At 27.6% G+C, this 18,531-nt stretch overlaps 1 protein-coding gene across 5 annotated transcripts in view; it reads left to right on the plus strand.

The window, feature by feature from the left end:
- The window catches only part of LOC147816119 (uncharacterized), a 49,300-nt gene that overhangs the window by 16,987 nt on the left and 13,782 nt on the right, over positions 1-18,531 (plus strand). For all 5 annotated transcript variants that reach the window (XM_087158219.1, XM_087158221.1, XM_087158220.1 and 2 more), the window contains exons 4-10: positions 458-594; positions 1,565-1,752; positions 4,790-4,883; positions 13,509-13,534; positions 14,798-14,840; positions 15,984-16,022; positions 17,894-18,019. In XM_087158219.1, the coding sequence (XP_087014345.1) occupies positions 1,688-1,752; positions 4,790-4,883; positions 13,509-13,534; positions 14,798-14,840; positions 15,984-16,022; positions 17,894-18,019 (393 nt within the window). In that variant the 5' untranslated portion in view covers positions 458-594; positions 1,565-1,687. The remainder of the gene's footprint in view (positions 1-457; positions 595-1,564; positions 1,753-4,789; positions 4,884-13,508; positions 13,535-14,797; positions 14,841-15,983; positions 16,023-17,893; positions 18,020-18,531) is intronic.

An 18,531-nucleotide genomic window follows, 5' to 3' on the forward strand; every position in this document is an offset into this window, starting at 1 on the left:
GAATACATATTTTACATACCTTCGTTTTATATAATTTTTTTCAATAAAAAAACTAGGCACTTTTTTTCACTTTTTCAAAATTCTTCTTATGTTCTATCTATGTTCCAGGCAGCAACACTAGACTATTTGCAATGTGTTTCAATATAGTTTATTTTAAACTAGATATCAGCATACATCAAACATTTAGATTTGCGATTAACTCATAAATTAAAAATGAATACATATTGTACATACCTTCGTTTTATATAATTTTCTTGAATAAAAAAACTAGGCACTTTTTTTCTATTTTTCAAAATTGTGTGACCATTACAGGGTTAATAGACAGATTAATAGCTATGCAGATTGAAAAGATGTAATGAAATTTCACCTAATTTAATTACTTTTCTAGTCTTTTAGTTACTAGTATTTTCATAATTTCCCTTTGTAATTTTTTGTTAATAAGTCAGTGTTTATTTAGATGCTGATCGTACAAGGAAGCATGGCATAGATGAATTTATATCAGCAGATCCATGTAAATTTGACCATCATAAGCTGTTCAGAAGCTTGCAGACTAAGACTCTTGATTATCGGCTAAACGACCTATACTGCTCTTTGGTTTGTGTGCCAAATTTTTGTATTTCATTATTGCTCTTCAGTTGCATGCTAAGTAATTTGTATTTGCATATTTTAATTTGTGAGGTGTAATTCAAGGATGGGTTTTCAAACATTAATTTCAGAAAATCTTGGAAATCTTCATCGCAGAATGTAGAAATCAATGAAAAACAATTTCTAAGCATTTAATTTCAACCTTCTTTATTTTTTTTAAATCACATGAGCACAAGAAATCTTATTGACTATGGAGATGCAACCTTTTAAAAATTCATGAATAGGATTTTTTAAAAAATCTTCATAGGGTACCATTATATATGTCTGTTAGAACTCCTAACGCTGCATTTAAGTTGCAATCTATTTTCAGAATCCTAATAATCAATAAAATATGCCTAACTAAAGTATTATTCATGTTTTTTATGATAATATCCCCATCAGCAGAAAACTTCCAGTTTGGAGGCAGGCACAGCAGATTGTTACAGCATGTGCAGATAGTTTTTCATCTGAGTTTTCTTTTAAAAAAGCAAACAAACATAAAAATTAAAAGACTGAATTTAGGCAGATTTTAGTTTTGTCACTAGATTACAGGCTTAATGTTTAGATATTTATTCCATTTTATTTAGTATGATTGTATAAAATTCAACTTAAATTTAAACAACATAATGTTTTGAGGCATAACATTTTAGAACTTGCTAATTTTGCTACATGTATCTTCTTTAATTAAGCTGAATTTTTATAATAATCTTTGACTATGTTGAGATCGTAGACAAATTAGTGCTGTAAATTAACCATGTAAATTCTTCTACCGATGATATCGCGATAAAATATATAAATGCATTTTATCAAGATGAATTAACTTAGCAATTTCTTAATAGCTTTAAGCAAAGTGTCTTAATAAGAGTCTTAATTCTCACAATTCTATTTGCTTGTTAAAAGTCATATTTCTTGCTAATTATATATTGAAATGTGTTTGCAGTGTTGGTTCAGTCCCGAACAAATTTTTTGCCTTGATGAGTATTGCGCTTGTTATGGAGTTCGTAGCTGTTATCGTCATCTGTGCTACTTGCATGACTTATTGGATTGAACAGAAAAATCTATTATGATTCCCCCTACTCTAATGCATTATGGTTTTGCTTTTTCTATGTCACATGTTCATGGAAATAGGTCAGTAAGAAATGCTTTTCTTGAAAATGATTTTCTTGAAATGAGTGTCAATAATAATATGCAGATTTTTACGTTTACCAAAAGTGCTTTTCTCTTTATTTTTGCTTTTTAGAACAGAAGTTACTTTTTTTTTATTTCAATTAATACATATTACCAGCATTAATTAATCATCATTGTCGTAAATGATAGTTAGATGACTTCGTATGGTTCTTATAGAAAATAAATGCCTTTACTCCATTTCTTTTTCTTTCTAGTACATAGCTTATTTCTTTTATTTCAATATACATATATTACCTTAATTAATTAAAACATCATTGGCGTATATTAGCCTCATTGGCGTCAAATTTTTATGTTTCCCCTAAACGAATTAGTACCACTTTCCCATTAATTTTCGCTTTTGAATACATAAATTTTTTTTTTCTATTTCTTTACTGTTGATTTCAAATAAGTATTTTTTTCGAAACACGTTTAAAAGAATTAATATAAATACAATAAAATCGCATAGCATCAGACAAAATATAAATTTGATGACGTAAACCACGCATACTACCACGTAATGTTCTTCGAATTCATCTGACATAGCAAATATAAAATTATGAAATATTTAAATAAGTGTAATTAACTATTTTATGACCAAACAGAGCTATAAGCTAGCAATTATCACTGATGTTATATTTAAAATATGTGAAAATTGAATCGTTAAATTTTAAACAATGGCTTAACCAATCAGAAAATTCTATTTTGTTTTTCGCTCATCATGCAAGAACGATTTGTCGCAGAATGTTCTAATGTTGACAGTGACCTTCCTTGTGCTTCAAAATATCGGTATGGCAAATTTCATCGCTTTCTCTCGGATGGTTTAGGAGTCTATAAAGGACATACACACACATTCATTTATATATATATATAGATTATAGTGTTTTTTTTATCTTTCTTTTAAATGATAATTATTACTTTAAACAACTTGCTTAATTATTAAACTGTGTGTGTCCTGATTGTAAATTTTTACCCTTCAGTCATTTCTGATCTACATGTATATCTTCTTTATAATTTGTGTTACTGCAATTATTTCTTTATTCTTTTCTTTTATTCCTTTTCTCTTTGTGCTGCAATTGACTTTGGGTAGGAACTGAAGCTGCAAAACAACAGCAGTAACAACAACCTCCTAAAGAACATGGCAAACTTTAGAGTATGCTAATTGAGCTTTAAATTTGCATTTTTCCTGATATTCCTTTTTCTGTTGTGTTAATGTAACTGCATGTAATTGTCATTTAAAATATATAATGTGCATAGGCATTTTTTTCTAATAATAGTTTGACACATTTTTTTCTTAGGCAGTTCCAGTTCTAATATTTTTTTTAACATTACAGCTAAAATGAGTCAGTTAGTTGCTCTTTATATATTTGTAAAAGTTAAACCTGTTAAAGGAGTTTTTCATGGTAAAGGAACAGCTTTTAATTGAGTAGACAGAAGTTATAATATCTTACCCATATTGCGTTAGTAAAATTTAATGTTCATATTACAGACATTCATGAAGGAAATATGTATTTAAGTGTCTCTTCTAAAAGAAACAAAGTAGAATTTATTGTTTCTAAGTAATATATTGTGGAAAACTGTCCAAGTTTTTAGTATCTTTCTAAACCTTTTATGACATCAAATAAACTAAGAATTTCTGTAACATTTCCTTTCTACTTATTTCTTCATCCCCCGCTTACTTGATGAACTATTCTGATGGCTCTCTACACTTTTCATAACACATGTTTTTCTGAATTGAGTGTAAAAGTCAATGAAAAAAGTGACCACACATTTAAGACCACCTAAAACTTCTTTTCCCAGTATCGAGAGAGTTTTGCCACGCTGTATTTCATATCTAAAAACTTGTCTCTTTTCTTTGATTGATTTTCCATGCTTTGAAAAGAAAATTTACAATCTTCTTAACAGTTAAAAACAAAAATTTTAAAAGTGTTAATTTAGTATTGTAGAAATAGAGGTCTAAATGGTAATTTAAAGCTTTTTAAAAGGGAACTTCTTTAACAGGTTTCAATTTGTGTGTATATATATATTCGTCTCAAAATGAGTGGTGACTTAAATATGACTTGGACCATTATAAAATAAATAGTCAGTGTTTTTAAACTAGCAATCAATGTTAAGGGGATGTTATGGTATTATTTCAGTTGTTGTTGCTTATCCTCATAGACCTGACATTAGTCAGGTCAACTCCAAAAAGTAGTTTGCAGCCAGAAAGTCGATGAGAGGAAGGGGATCGGAAATTAAGTCTGCTCTGGACAGTCCGACACAATCAAGTATATGTTTCAGTGATGCTGGTTGGATGCAGCATTTTTTACAAGTCTGGTAAATTTTCGAGCCACATTCGAATGTTAGACATTTTAGGTGACCAGTTCAGAAACTGGCCAAGGCAGTCTGGGTGCTTCGATCGCTTATTTATTGATTATTTCAGTTCTTTTAGATATTGGTCCTTTGGACCAGTGACTATATCTTCTTAATTTCTACTTCTATATACATTTATACATTAATGTTCTAATATTAACACGAATTTGTCGTTCACTTTTTTGATTCAATCAGGAAAATATTTTCTATACATATTTTTGTGATTAATCAAGGACATCAATATTTTCACTAAATATCACAGATTTTGTTATTTTGCAAATAATATGCTTTTTAACTTCTTTTTTCTCTTTCTCACTTCTTCAAATAAACATAGATTTCTTGATTACAAGTAAATTAATTTTTTTTTCTTTGTTCTCTTAAATTTTTTTCTTCTTTGTCAGACATCATTTACAATAATGAATCAACACTTATTTTGAGTTTGTTATGTCATTTACCTTTGGTACTGTAAAGCCAATTTAGGTTCCCTTATTGGCAAACTCTACAGTCAATTAAATGTTCTTTTTTTTTTATAATTTTTTTGTGTGCATGATTCCAGTAGCTTATTCTAACAAGAAAAAATTAATTATAGTTTTTCATTATATAATTGTTATGAATGTATTTAATAACATATTTTATTATTATATCATAGAATCAGAGATGGGTCACCTGGAAAGAAACTGGAGATACATTTAGCTGAATTATGTGTCGATCTTTTTCAACAGAACAATGAGAACTATGCTGTGGTTAGTGAAATAATACCAAATAGCAAGTATATTTTATTAACTTTTTATTTTTCTCCCTTTTCTTCTTAGGTTTTGTAGAATTTCTAATGCATTTTATACTATGAATGAGAATACATTATTTGACTTATTGTTAGCTTCAAGGATTTTAGTTTAATTAATTATTTCCTTGTTTGATGTTTTTTTTTATTTCGATTGTGTATTTAATTCAGTTATTCTTTATTTTGGGGATTATTTATGGTCTCATTTAAATATGAAAGTTATAATTTTTTTTTAAACTTAGGACAATGACATAATTGTTCTCTCTTCAGTTAAATATTTTTTTTTAAAAATTAAGCTTAATATACATGTACCATGTTTTCAAGTTTAAGTTATGAATAACTTTGAAATGATAAACATTTTTGTGTCAAAACTATAACAGGGCATACAATATATATTTTGTAATATTTTTAACAACACAGTTGAAGCAAAATATTTTAACTATGTATTTTTTTTTAAAATTTGGTTATGTAACTTTACTAAACTGTTAATACTAAACGACATATTTTAATGAAATATTTATAATTTTTAAAATAATTTTTTTATAAATCTTAATGAAAAAAAGCTATTTCTGTGTCTTTATAATTATCAGGGTAAATGCTTATCTTAATTTAAATATCAACTTGGGTTTTTAATATATTAGTAATTTATAAATATTCAGTACTTCTATATGTTTTGATATTAATTTATCATATCTTATTGATGTTTTTCTTGATAAATATATCACTTTTATGTATAAATCAGCTATTAACAATCTTTTTTTTTAATAAGTTACTCAGTTTAATTTATTAAACTTCAGGTTTTTGTAAATAATATTGCATCTAGTTTATATATATTTTGTAATACAGTGTATAATTAAAAGTTATTTTTTTACTTTTATTATTCTTTTTAGTGCATACATTTTGTATGAATTTTACAACTTCTTTTATTATGAATGATTAATAAGTTCAATTTGCCAATGATTTGATATTCATATTACTACTACTAATATCAAGCGCGTTTTCTTTAATCACGTTCCTACTATTAATTGACTTGCTTTTCAGGTGACCGTAATTGTAATATTTACTCCTTTATAGTTAACGGAAAATTAGGAATTAACTGTTCAATAATAAATTTTTTAAAAAGTTTATATTAATCTTTCATGAGTTGGCCTTAAATCTGTAAATCTATATGCATATTTTAAAATGTATCAAGGAGAGGTACAATTATTCCTTTATTTGTTTATTTATTTATCTTTTTATGATATTTTGTTTCCTGGTTTTTAGTTTCACTACCTCTTAATTCTAACTTCTTAAACTGTTTAAATAAATCAATATTTTTTATGTTTTAACAAATTCATTAGTTTTCTACCTTTTAAATTTTCTGTTTTCAATTCTTTAATTAAACAGTCTTTAATAACACAGTAAAACAGTTTTAACTTTTAATTTAATTGTACCTTTTATTCCCTTTATAGTGGGAGAAATATGGCTCATACAAATTCATTTCTACTCATAGTCATAGAATTGAATCGTTGGTAGTATGAGATACAACATTTTGTGTTGTATTGTGCTTTTAATATTAATTAAAGACTATCTTACATGTTTGTAGGCATGCTCAGTATCCTAGTAAATGTACAGTGCGCAAAATAAAAAACAGACCACCCTGAATAATTTTTATCTAATGACCAGATTTTCATGTTGTGGGACTCATTCTTAATGGTTCGAGGAGGTGACCTCAAATATACTAATTCATAAGTGCAAACAATATATGAAGTTACAAAATCATATACAAAAAAGTACTTTCTCTTAATAAATAAATATTTTTTTGTTTAACTGATTCGGATTTCTGGCTCCCCTAAACATAGGGGGTAGCCACAATCTGGGAAATATGGTCACAATAGTTAGGTCAAAAAGTGGTCTAAAGTTTGAACCCTGTGTCAATTTCACTTTTTACGTATTTTGCTATATATCGAACTTTTTAAGCTAATTGAAACATTTTTGCATACAATTATAAAATTCATTTATCCAAATATAATTCCATGCAAAAGATAACTTTTAATAAAGATTTATTATTTCATTCAATAATGGTTAAAAAAATCTTGAATTGTATCATTTTGAATCATTTTAAAGACTGTACAATTTACATGGTAAATTACAAAATTTGATCAAAATTGGTTGAATATTTCATGAGAAATTGAATTTAAAAAAAACCAGAGGTTTAAAATTCTGTTTTTCAAGAACTATTGACCAATTTTGCTGAAATTTTGTAATGTAAAATTACATTCTATAAGTTGATGTAAGAAATTGCATATCTTGCAATTCAAAATTTTTTCGACTAATATTAAATAAAATAAGAAAATTTTTATAAATATTTATTAAAAGTTATTTTTTGCTTGGAATTATATTTGGATAAACACATTGTATAATTGTGTGCAAAGTTTTTTTCAATTTGCTTTGGAATTTCTCAAGATAGACGAAGTACACAAAAAGTAACATTTGAATTAAGGGGTCCAAATTTTGGACCACTTTCTTCACCAAGCTATGGGGATCGTGTTTTCTAGATTGCAGCTTTCCCCTGTATTTTAAGGATCAGAAATCGAAAAGGTATGTTTATTTAGAGAAAGTACATTTCTGTGTCTGATTTTATAACTTAAAATATCGTCTGTACTAATTAGTTAGCATATTTGAGGTCACTTTCTTGAACCATGAAGGTTGAGCCCTAGAATGCTAGAAACCAGTTTCAATGGTTCCCAACTTATTAATTTCCTTTTTTTCCAGCTACCTAAAAATGACTAGTTGCACTTTTGTATACAAAGTTGCCAAAGTTCAAATATACAGGGTATCTACATATAAATCTTCTGATTTAAAATTCCATTATTAAGAAAACTATTTTTATAAATACTTGCTGTATGTGTTGTTGTGGAGAACAATTCATTGAGTTTTTATTTTCTTAATTTGTTTCCCTTAAAATTTTATTTCTGTCTTCATGAGTAGTTTATTTTTATGACAAAGATATAGTCTACACCATATATATATTGGGAAATAAAAAGAAATCTTGGATAAATCTCATAGATGTTTGATAGAATCTTGCTTTTGTAAAGAGTTACTGTATAGAATCTCTTGTAAACAAAGCAAAGAACAGAAAAAAACCTGATTACATTAGAAGATGCTAATTTCTGTAGCATTTTTAACAACATTTCTCTGTATAAATTATTGTTGAAATGAGTTTTTACCCTTGAACATTATTGCAGAATAATCACAAAAATTATCCACCCACATCTTAAGAGCACTTCTTTATATAACCATAAATATTTTAAAAGCACTACAAATTTTATGACAATGGCATAAATGGCTCTAAATTGCTAACCCCTATAAAATCACATCCTGAGAATGGCAGTTAGATTTAACTACATTTCAATTGGAATCAGGTGTAATACTTTTTCTAGTATACAAAATATAAAATAAAATATCGCTAGTGGTATATGCAGAGCATGTCCTGAAATAGGTTAACCATTTTCACAATGATTAACATTAAAAAAATTATTCTTACAGTTAAAGCATGTAACAAGATAAACAATTTTCCATCAAGTTTTAGTTTCAAATTTATTTCAACAGATAGTGCTACAGAGAGCCAATGTCGAATACTTGAAAATGCGAAGTTTAAAAGTTTTAAATCTTTCAAAGAACCATAATTGTTTGATTAATATTAAACTTTTTCTTCTTATAAGTTTTTGAACTTTAAGACTTTTTTTGAATACAGTGTATATAATATCTGTCTTACTGTGTTAATAATACACTGGTTTTGTAATTTTTTCTAAGAGGTTTTCAATGATGGTGAGTTTGTCCTAATATTTGACTTAGCATTTGTTTTGTGTACTAGCTCGATTATACCTAATAATTTTTTATAGTGAAACATTAAGGGCCACACACACTTTGTAGATTAGCATTTTTCAGTAGTGACAAAATAAATTGATAATGAATTTTATTCTGAACTTGTTGAACTAAAAAAAAATGCTTTTATTAGAGATATATGAATCACATGTTGTTAATCTAGTAGGAATTTTGAGAACCTAGGATCTATTTCTTCGTTTAAAAGTTCAGTGGTTTTATTTTTAGATTACTTTCAAAAAATCGTGTAGCCGGAAATATTAATTAACAGTTCATATATGTTTGAGATATTTCTTAAATAATGCATAAAAGTGCAAATCATTGGTACGCGAAATGATGTGAAAAGAAAAATTAATGAAAAATGTACATAGCTAGGTTTTGTGAATATTCAGAGATCTATTGTAAATAATTTTTAATTTTATTGTTTTCACCTTATTTTTTGTAACATATCAGACAAAAATGTTTATTGATCATTGATAACATAGTTATTTTATTTCATATTTGTTTTTTTATTAGTATTCACTATGAGAAAAAATTGCTTAATTTAATTTGTTGAATTTCAGTTACATATGTTTTTAGTATAGAACTAGGAGGCTTCGCCCCCTGCTCGCTGGCGCTCGCCAACCCCCGGAGCTGCTTTCGCAGTTCATTTCGGATTGCTTCGTAATCCGATGCTCGCTTTGCTCGCGCATTGGATACGTTCTTAACGTCTAGCTTTTGTATACTTTTTTGAACACTGAAGTTCCGAAAACTTTATCTGTAGGAAATTCTAAACCTGTGCATTTCAATATTAATTTGAAATTACAAACAGTTCACATATTTTTCTTAATCGCACTATTCTAAATTTCAGTTGTTGAGAAAAGTAACTTTTGTAAGTTGTGTTTTAGAGTCTTTCCCACCAGAGGGCTAAAACCATGTGTTGTAAAACAATATGAAATAGTACTGAACGCCGGATGTAAAGCATCTGCTTCGATGAAGATAATTTTGTGAGAATTTCTTTGCCAATTCGGTGAGAATTCACCCGATTAGACATACGATATGCTCCCTACGTGCTCTTGCGCGCCGAAGCCTATCAATTAAAAATGAAAACTGTTGCCAACGCGAGAAAAGAAATGTCATCTGTTTTATTGATACATACATATTAGCGTTTTATATAATATAGATTTGCTTTTTGTCTGATTGACACTAAAATATTTTGTCAGTTGTCAGTATTGAAGTTAATTGGGAAATTACTTGCAATGGTATTTGCTTTTGAAATATTACTCAGCATCAACTTATTAATATTACATGTTTTAATTTGTTTGCCATATTTTAAAGTTCTTTTTTCATTAGGTTTCAACTTAGAGGAGTAATTTAGGTAGAGAGAACCAGTCCCCCATCCCTCGTTGCAACGAACATCGTCACGTGATTCCTGGACGACTTTTCCTCTGGTAAACCCTTTCCCCAGTCGTTTACTATGGAGGTGGAGCTGCGTTTTGAACTATAAAATTTTAAAAAAAATGGTAGTATACTGCTGTGGATACGGGTGTGACGAAAAATTCATTAAAGGAGGACATTTTACATTTCACAAATAAGATTTTTATTCGTTTATATTCACTTATAAACATTTATTTGCAATTTTTATGTTAGCAAGTCAGGTTATGAAATGAATTTAATGGGTTTTTAACTAGCAAAATAGCTATTATTTTCTTATATTTTTATTTAAATTAATAGATTATAATGTAGTTGACATTTATAGGCATTTTCATTACAATTAAATTTCATATTGATATAAATATTCTGATATTTTTACTCCTTTTTTGATAAGCATGCGCATCGGATTTGGCGCATTTTTTTCACGCCAATGTTTACAAACAAATCGCATTTTATTTTCGCTCTGTAACTTATAATGATGAGTTAAAATAATTTTTTTTTAATAATTTCAAGCGAATTTAATTATATATTTTAGTTGTATAGACTTAAAAAGATATGAAAGTAAATTTCATGTAAAAAATAAATTTTTGGGGCAAGAATAAAATTATTTTTTAAAAATTACTTTTTAAATAAAATTTATTAGTCGAAGAACACTTTTTTTTATTATATAGGAAAAATTGTTTGGATATTCATATTTATGTAGGAAGTTTTATATTTATTACTGTACATTTATTATTCAGGAAAATATTATCTAGGTTATTATAGGTTATATTATTAATAATAGGCCCTGTTATTAAATAATTGTTATGGGATTGTCAAACGAGTAGCTATTTATTATTATTATTATATGTATTTTATTTTGATTTCTAGAAATAAAAAGTGAATAATTCTTTTTTTTTTAACATTAATTAATTTTTTAATATAAAATGTTAATTAATTCGAGAACTATCAATATTTCAAACGACAGGTAGATAGTATGTTCTTATATGGAGTTTCGTAATACTTTTTTTAAATAAATTAAAGTGACAAATAACAAAACAAAAATTTGTTATTTTAATTTAAATTCTTTTATTATGTTATGTTAACTCTCTAAAATTTTAATTGTATGCATTGGTTGAAATATATTATTATCGCATGGCAGGCAAACTAGAATTCCAAATTGAGCAGCATGTAAAAATATTAATATTTATTTTAAAAATAAAACAAAATATTTTGTTTTTATCAGAAAAATTATGAATAACACTAAAACCATAAAAAAGTTATGTAAAAGATGAATTGCATACCAGTGTATATATATATATATATATATATATATATATATATATATATATATATATATATATATATATATATATATATATATATATATATTAATAAAGCCATTTCAGTTGTCCTGTTAAATTTTTTTAATTATTATATGTAATCTAAAAAAGAAAAATTATGCATCGATTAAAATTAATTATAAAAGACTTTCATTGTAAAGTATGTATAAATGTTAGGGAAATGTGTTTTAAAAATTCAACTTAATATTTTTATAATAAAAATTAAGAAAAAATAAAAGATAAGTAAAGTATTAACAATTCTTAAAGCAAAGCATTCCCACAATAGCCCGTTGAGTGCCTGAAAGTCATGAAGGTTAAGCTAGCACAATTTAATGATCAACACTCATAATAATGACAATGTGGTTAGCATTGCGTATCGCCCGCCTTTACTTCATGGACAAGCTCCCATCGATCTGAACCTGAATTAATAATTCTTCGTTGTACTAATAGAAGACACACATTTTCTTAAATTACTTTGTTTTTTGGTAACAATTTACATAATTATTTAACTCAAATATAAAATTGCTAATTTTTTATTCACACATATTCTGCATTTTAAAAATCAGATACTAAATGTGTAGTGTATTATGAGATTTTTTAAATCATTTCAGTTAATAGTTTCAACTTCAATTTAATTTAAAAAAACATTTTACGTATTTTTCAGCATGTTTCTTTATTATTTTATTTGTCTAATAATAATTTTAAAACCACCTAGTATTAATAGCTAACTGACGTAGAATTCCTAAAGATGAGATAAAACGAAAAGCATGGGTAGTAGATGTTCACAGAGAAGAATTCATAGCATCCAATAATAGTGTGTTATGCCTTAACCCATTTTACTACGGATTCATTTGATAGACAAAGATTCTTATCTCTTATGAGCTTTTGACAAAAATAATTAATACATATAATCATTTGCAATTGTTTCTTTATATTTTACATACTTTAAAATGTATCTTCGATTAAAAAAATCATTATTTTTATTTTATTGTTTGGTAAAATCATGCTTAACTAATATGTTATTAGCTATTTATGATTGAGCAATTAAAAGCAAATAATTAAATGTAGCGCACATATTGTAATGTATTTTTATTAGAAAACTTATTTCTTACAATCACGAATAAAATTGGGAAAGCATTCAAAATGAAATTTAAAAAAAGAGAGAGGAATCGTTAGGTACTCTTTAAAATATTCCCGTACGATGCGACCGCCAGCTATGAATTTTTCGCCAAAAAGGTAACCCCCATCTTTGAACAAGTTTTCCGAGCCCAAACAATAGACTGACTCTCTCTACCTTAATATCTCCTCTAAGGGTTTTAATTTTTTCAGTTTGAAATTTAAATTACTGGGGGGGAGGGATGAAGCACCATATCGGGAGCTTCCGACATCCTATAAGATCATCAATGATTTGAGTTAGGCTCTGACACGCGTGCTTTGGATACAGAGATTAGTCTCCGGCTAATGCCCTATAGTAATGTGTTAAATAATATTGCTTCTTCGCTTTATATAAGTTTATAATGCTGATAATAAGCACCTCTGAGATTTTATAATGCTATCATATTCTCTCTATGTGATGTTGGTGTATAAAAATTGTCAGCTAATTTCCAGGAAAACGACTTTAATTTTGTTCGCGAAGCAAACAAAAATGTAATTGCGTAGCAATTATCAGGGGTTGGTGAGCATGGGGCGGAGCCCTCTAGTGTATATTCTGGTTGAAATTAAGCATTCAAAATTTAAAAAATTACTTTACAAGAAAACGGTAAAAATTTAATTTATAATCAATACGAATGATACCATTTCAAGTAATTCGTATGATTGTTTTTCTTTGTATTATATAGACACAGAAATATTATAAAGAAAAAGAATATTCTATAACTATCACAGTTTCTGAAATAACACTTATTCATTGGTATAAAGTAGCCAATGCATGAATAAATAACTGCTAAAAAAAAGCTTCAATACGTTAATCAATGTTCATTCCGTTGCAGGATGATCAGATTGAAGAGTCAGTTGAGTGAGTATCAATGTTCTTTTCTTTAGTTTTGTTTATTTTTAATGGAATTTGTTAGATTAATATTTATATATTTTATAACGTAAGCAATTAGATAAAATAACCATCACATTTGTACGATACTAGTGACTTTTCTCCATTCAACATTCTGACCTTTATTTATTTTTCAATATTCAGACCATGTTCAGTTATGTTCACATTTTAAGTGATTTTGATGTTGACATCTATTGTTTTAATTCATACACAGTAAAAACCTTTAATGTATCAATACATAAAAAAGGTGATGATTATTTTATATTAAAGTTGAACCAAGGATAGTGAAACATCTGTTTTACTCAATTTGGAGCTAAGTAGCTTCAGAGACTGTTTTTTATGTAGCAGAAATTGAATTGAATGTAGGGTTTAGTGGCACAGGTTATAAAAAAGGACATGCTGCGCCGAATAATACCGTAAAACAGTTCAAAAGGCATACTAAGCTTCACTTGTCCTGAAATTATAAAAGATAAAATATTATAAGTAGATGAATAGAATCAGATAAAAGGAATGAATAAAATTAAATACAAAGTATAAGTACATACAGAAAGCTGGAATTAAAATGGTATAAAGTTGATGTTTGCAAAATTGTATAAAAGTGTAAACATTTATATATAGTTAAAAACACCAACAGTAAGTTATGATACACATGAGAATCAGTAAAGTTATTTTTACTATAAAATATAAAGTGAGAATCATTAATTTACAATCATGCCAAAACTAATTCTGAAAATAAAATAAGTTTGTAAATCTAACATGCATTGAAGATCGGTGACAATATTAGAAAGAATTATATGTATTAAAAGAATATACTTAACAGAATAAAAACAGATAGAAATTATGCATTATAAAATCATTAAGTTCATAAATATTTAATAATCAAAATATTATTATCCTTATTACACAACTAAATACATACACACATATTTTAACGACCAATATTGGTGTTTTCGGAAATGAAAATAATTCTCGTATGGTGTAATAGTGCAAGAGTTTAATGTCAGCTTATTCCATTTAAAGCGTTTAGACATAAATGACACCTTTTAAATTGTATATGAATGCTTGATTTGATATTTACCTGAAATAAAATGCTGCTTCACATAATTTGTTTTGGGTTTTTAAAGATCTTATTCGGCGAGATATTACAACAGTTTTTTACAGTGTATCATATTTCCTGCATCATTGTATTAATTTGCAAATTCCAAATTAAGCAAAAAAATTTCTTTGTGACAGGAGGAGATCGCCTATAATCATCAGGCTGGAAGCAGTAAGACAAGTAAGTTTCTTTAATGCACTAGTTGCCCTAATGTAAAGTGGACATTTTGTAGCATATCTACTATTACAATTATTCAATACCAATTTACTAGTATATAATGCATGTTAACTCGACTCCATCTTGATATATCTTTTCATAGATGAAGTTGACATTGTCGATATTATTCTCCCCTCATTGGTGGCGTGATTCGAAACTACCTTAAGAGTAACTCCTTACTTGATATGTACACTACTAATTGGATCGATAGTCCCATGTGAATAGTTTACTTGCTATTTGTGACATTGCCCTCCTTGAAATGTTATTACTAATTCTCAATCACACACCACTAAAGCTTGTCACATTCAACTTCTAGTAGCATCTCTGGAGTGACCGACAATCGTGAACTTAATATAGCTCTCGCGACGATGATCCAAATCCCGGTAAATTGAATTTAGCTCTTCCGGCCTCATGGAGAGAACGACACTGAATCAACTAGTGGTTCATTGAATTATATCTCCGATAAAATTCTGGTGGGGTACTATTGTAGCATATCTACCAGTGCAATTCTTTAATAGTAATTCGCTATCATATAATACATGTTAACTCGGCTCTAAATTGAAGCATGATGAGTATTGACATAGTCAATAATACTCTCCAGAATAAAACTATAAAAAGAATGGGAATTTTTAGTGGCTAAAACATAAATTAAAATTATTATTAGAAATAATTTAAGAGTCATTTTTGTAAATGTTTTACCTTAATTGTGTAGTATGAGTGCTCTTATAATAAAATGGGGTTTCCCAATGATAAGCACTTTTTTTAAAATACGTGGTCAACTTATCTTTAGAGTTCGCCCACCTATTAGGGAGAACTCCCCGTTTGGGAATATTTAGCTGTAAATGTTAAGAAATACATGATCGATCAGATAAGTAAGGAACATTTACTAATAGTTAAAAATTAACTCGTTAGATATTGCTTAATCTCTCCCTACTGACTGTAATAAATAATTTCAGTATTTCTGCGTTTTTTTCTTCGGATGATCTTGGTGGCAATTCTCAACTTCTTTGAGGTGTTTAAAAAACCTCCATTGAAATCTTAATTTAAAAGTATCATTTAAATTTAGTATTGAATACATGAAATTTTTAATAATTCCTCCTATTACAGGACAGTCCACCCTCTGAAATTAATGAAGATGATGGATTGGTAAGAAATCATTCATTTGACCATAAATATTTCACTAAATTAATTTACCCTATTTTATGTGCATATTTTAAAGAGTGTCATAATGAAACTAAGAAGGAAAAAAATAGTAGTTTCGACAAATGGTTAAAGGCATGCTAAAATAAAATGTCTGGGCATATTTTTTAAAAGAAAAAATAATAAATAAATAACTAAAACGACAAATTATTGATTGATGAATAACTTAGATCTTTTTTCTTTAGTTTAAGCTGAAAATTATAAGAAAATGAAATTTAATAGTGCATTTGATTTTAAAAAAAAAGGTATTTGTGTAAGAAATAATCACGCAAGAAATAATCACTTTATTAATATTCCCTCGGAAAATAATACTTATAAAAATTTTAACTAGTTAAGAATAATTTTAACAAAACTAATATTAGTAAAACCTACCTAGTATTAAACCTACTATAAACAAATATAATTTTACTAGTGTTTGATTATGATTAAAACAGTGAATTATTATTTTTCAAAATGAAATATGAATAAGAAGGAGGTGTTTTTAAGGGCTTATTTGTACAAAAAGGGCAACGAAAATTTATTCGTTTCAAACCTATAAATTTTACAAAACTAAAAATTAAAATGTAACCAATATAGTACAAAATAAGATTCGATAATTATATAGCATTATATTTAAGCCCTTATATATGATTTTTGAGTTATTTGGGGCTTATAAATTTTAAATAAAAAGCACTTGCTTTTTCGTTTTCTTCCGAAAGAGGAAAAAAAACCTAAGCTACAAAAGTTTAAATCAAAATAAATTACAAACAGTAATTGGTTTAAAAATTTGATTTTTCCCCACAATTTTCAAATTGCAATAATGTCATATTATAATATCAGGATTCTAAATAACAGTTACTAATGTGTAGCACTAACTGACAATAGAACAATGGAAAAGTAACTTTTAAGTTTACTTTGAAATATGCACAAATAAAGTCATTATTTAAATGCATCATAAGAAACTCGCGTATTGTAATAACATCGTAGTTAAACTAGCGAGATCATCAAAATTCCGTGGAAAAGCATCGTAATACTTAAAACGAAAAATCCCTTACGTTTGCGATGAACGTAGCACTGATATAGTGCGTCATTAAGTAATTATGCATGATTTAAAATTCACATCTCCAAATAAAAAATTTTAAAACTACGAGGGAATGCATCACAAAATCTACCAAAAAAAATGGTTGATAAATAATATGGGAATTTTAAAATAGCGAGGAATTTGAAAACCAAATGGAAATTGCTAGTTATAAATACCCATGGTAAAATTGGCATGCATAAATAGGGTTAAAAAGTGATTACTCAACATTGGAAATCGTATATCGTAATATCGTGGATATTTTGAAACCATTTGAAAATTCGTAGCAGTTTGAAGAAGCGATCGGGAAACAATATAGATTTACAATGAAATCAGCGTAAAATTGAGCGCTTAAAAAAGTGACGACTTTAATTTTTTTTTTTTAATATTATAACCATCGTTGAACAGCCGACCCAATTGTGGGTTTACGACTACTAATGTTCAACTCATAGGCCATGTAATTTTGAACCAATCTGGAAGACAAGGAAACTCCTGGATTATTACCCCCACAGGTGTGATTTGTTATGGGTACATGGAGGACTTTATGACTCAATTGACTTAACATGCATCAGTTACCATTTAGTACACGGGGAAGTTCCACCGCCGGGGATTAAACCCACGACTTCTTGAATATAGGCCCACTGCAAATTTTTTATAGTGTATGGAATATTAATTTTACAGAGTCAAGATCTTTTCAATTTAAAAGCATTCCAAACTTGGGATTTGATTTTGTAATTTTTCATAAATACTCTGATTACAGGGAAAACACAATCCTCCAGATGAAGAAGTTTTGGATGAGGCCACTGATGTGGTGATGATAAATTTTGAAGATGAACTTGGAAGTTCAGACGAGGAAGAGGAATCCATTGAAGATTCTGATTCTGAAGTATTCATTCTTTGTTTACTTATTCAACCTTAAATATTTAACTAATTTGAACAAAATAGGTTAAAATATGTTTATAGTTAATTTTAATAAAATACAGATTTATAATTATGTTATAGATAAAAAATTTGTTTTAACCAGCCCCAAAGAGCACCCCCAAATGGTATATGTAAACCTAAATAAATACTGTGACTAGCACAGGGGTCGCATTCCCCCTAAAATTCCTAAAACTATGTGCAAACCCTGAAATTCCTAAAAATCTGATAAAATTTTGTTGGTGTTCCTAAAAAATTAGAGTTATAGGCTAAATATAAATAAAAAAAAGCAATAATCTAAAATATAAGAATTTAACTACATTAATTAAAACTGTTTTAATTTTGTCACATGGGAATTCTGATCCTGAGAGAGGTTTTTCGATAAATAAAGCAATGCTTAATGTGAGTCACCATGAGAATACTATTATGTCTCTTAGACTAAACAAAGATACCATTTGAAATTATGGAGGAGTGTTGAAG

This window comes from Parasteatoda tepidariorum, chromosome 2, assembly GCF_982258835.1.
Source record: "Parasteatoda tepidariorum strain Cologne lab strain chromosome 2, Ptep-v5.0, whole genome shotgun sequence".
Classification (NCBI taxonomy): domain Eukaryota; kingdom Metazoa; phylum Arthropoda; class Arachnida; order Araneae; family Theridiidae; genus Parasteatoda; species Parasteatoda tepidariorum.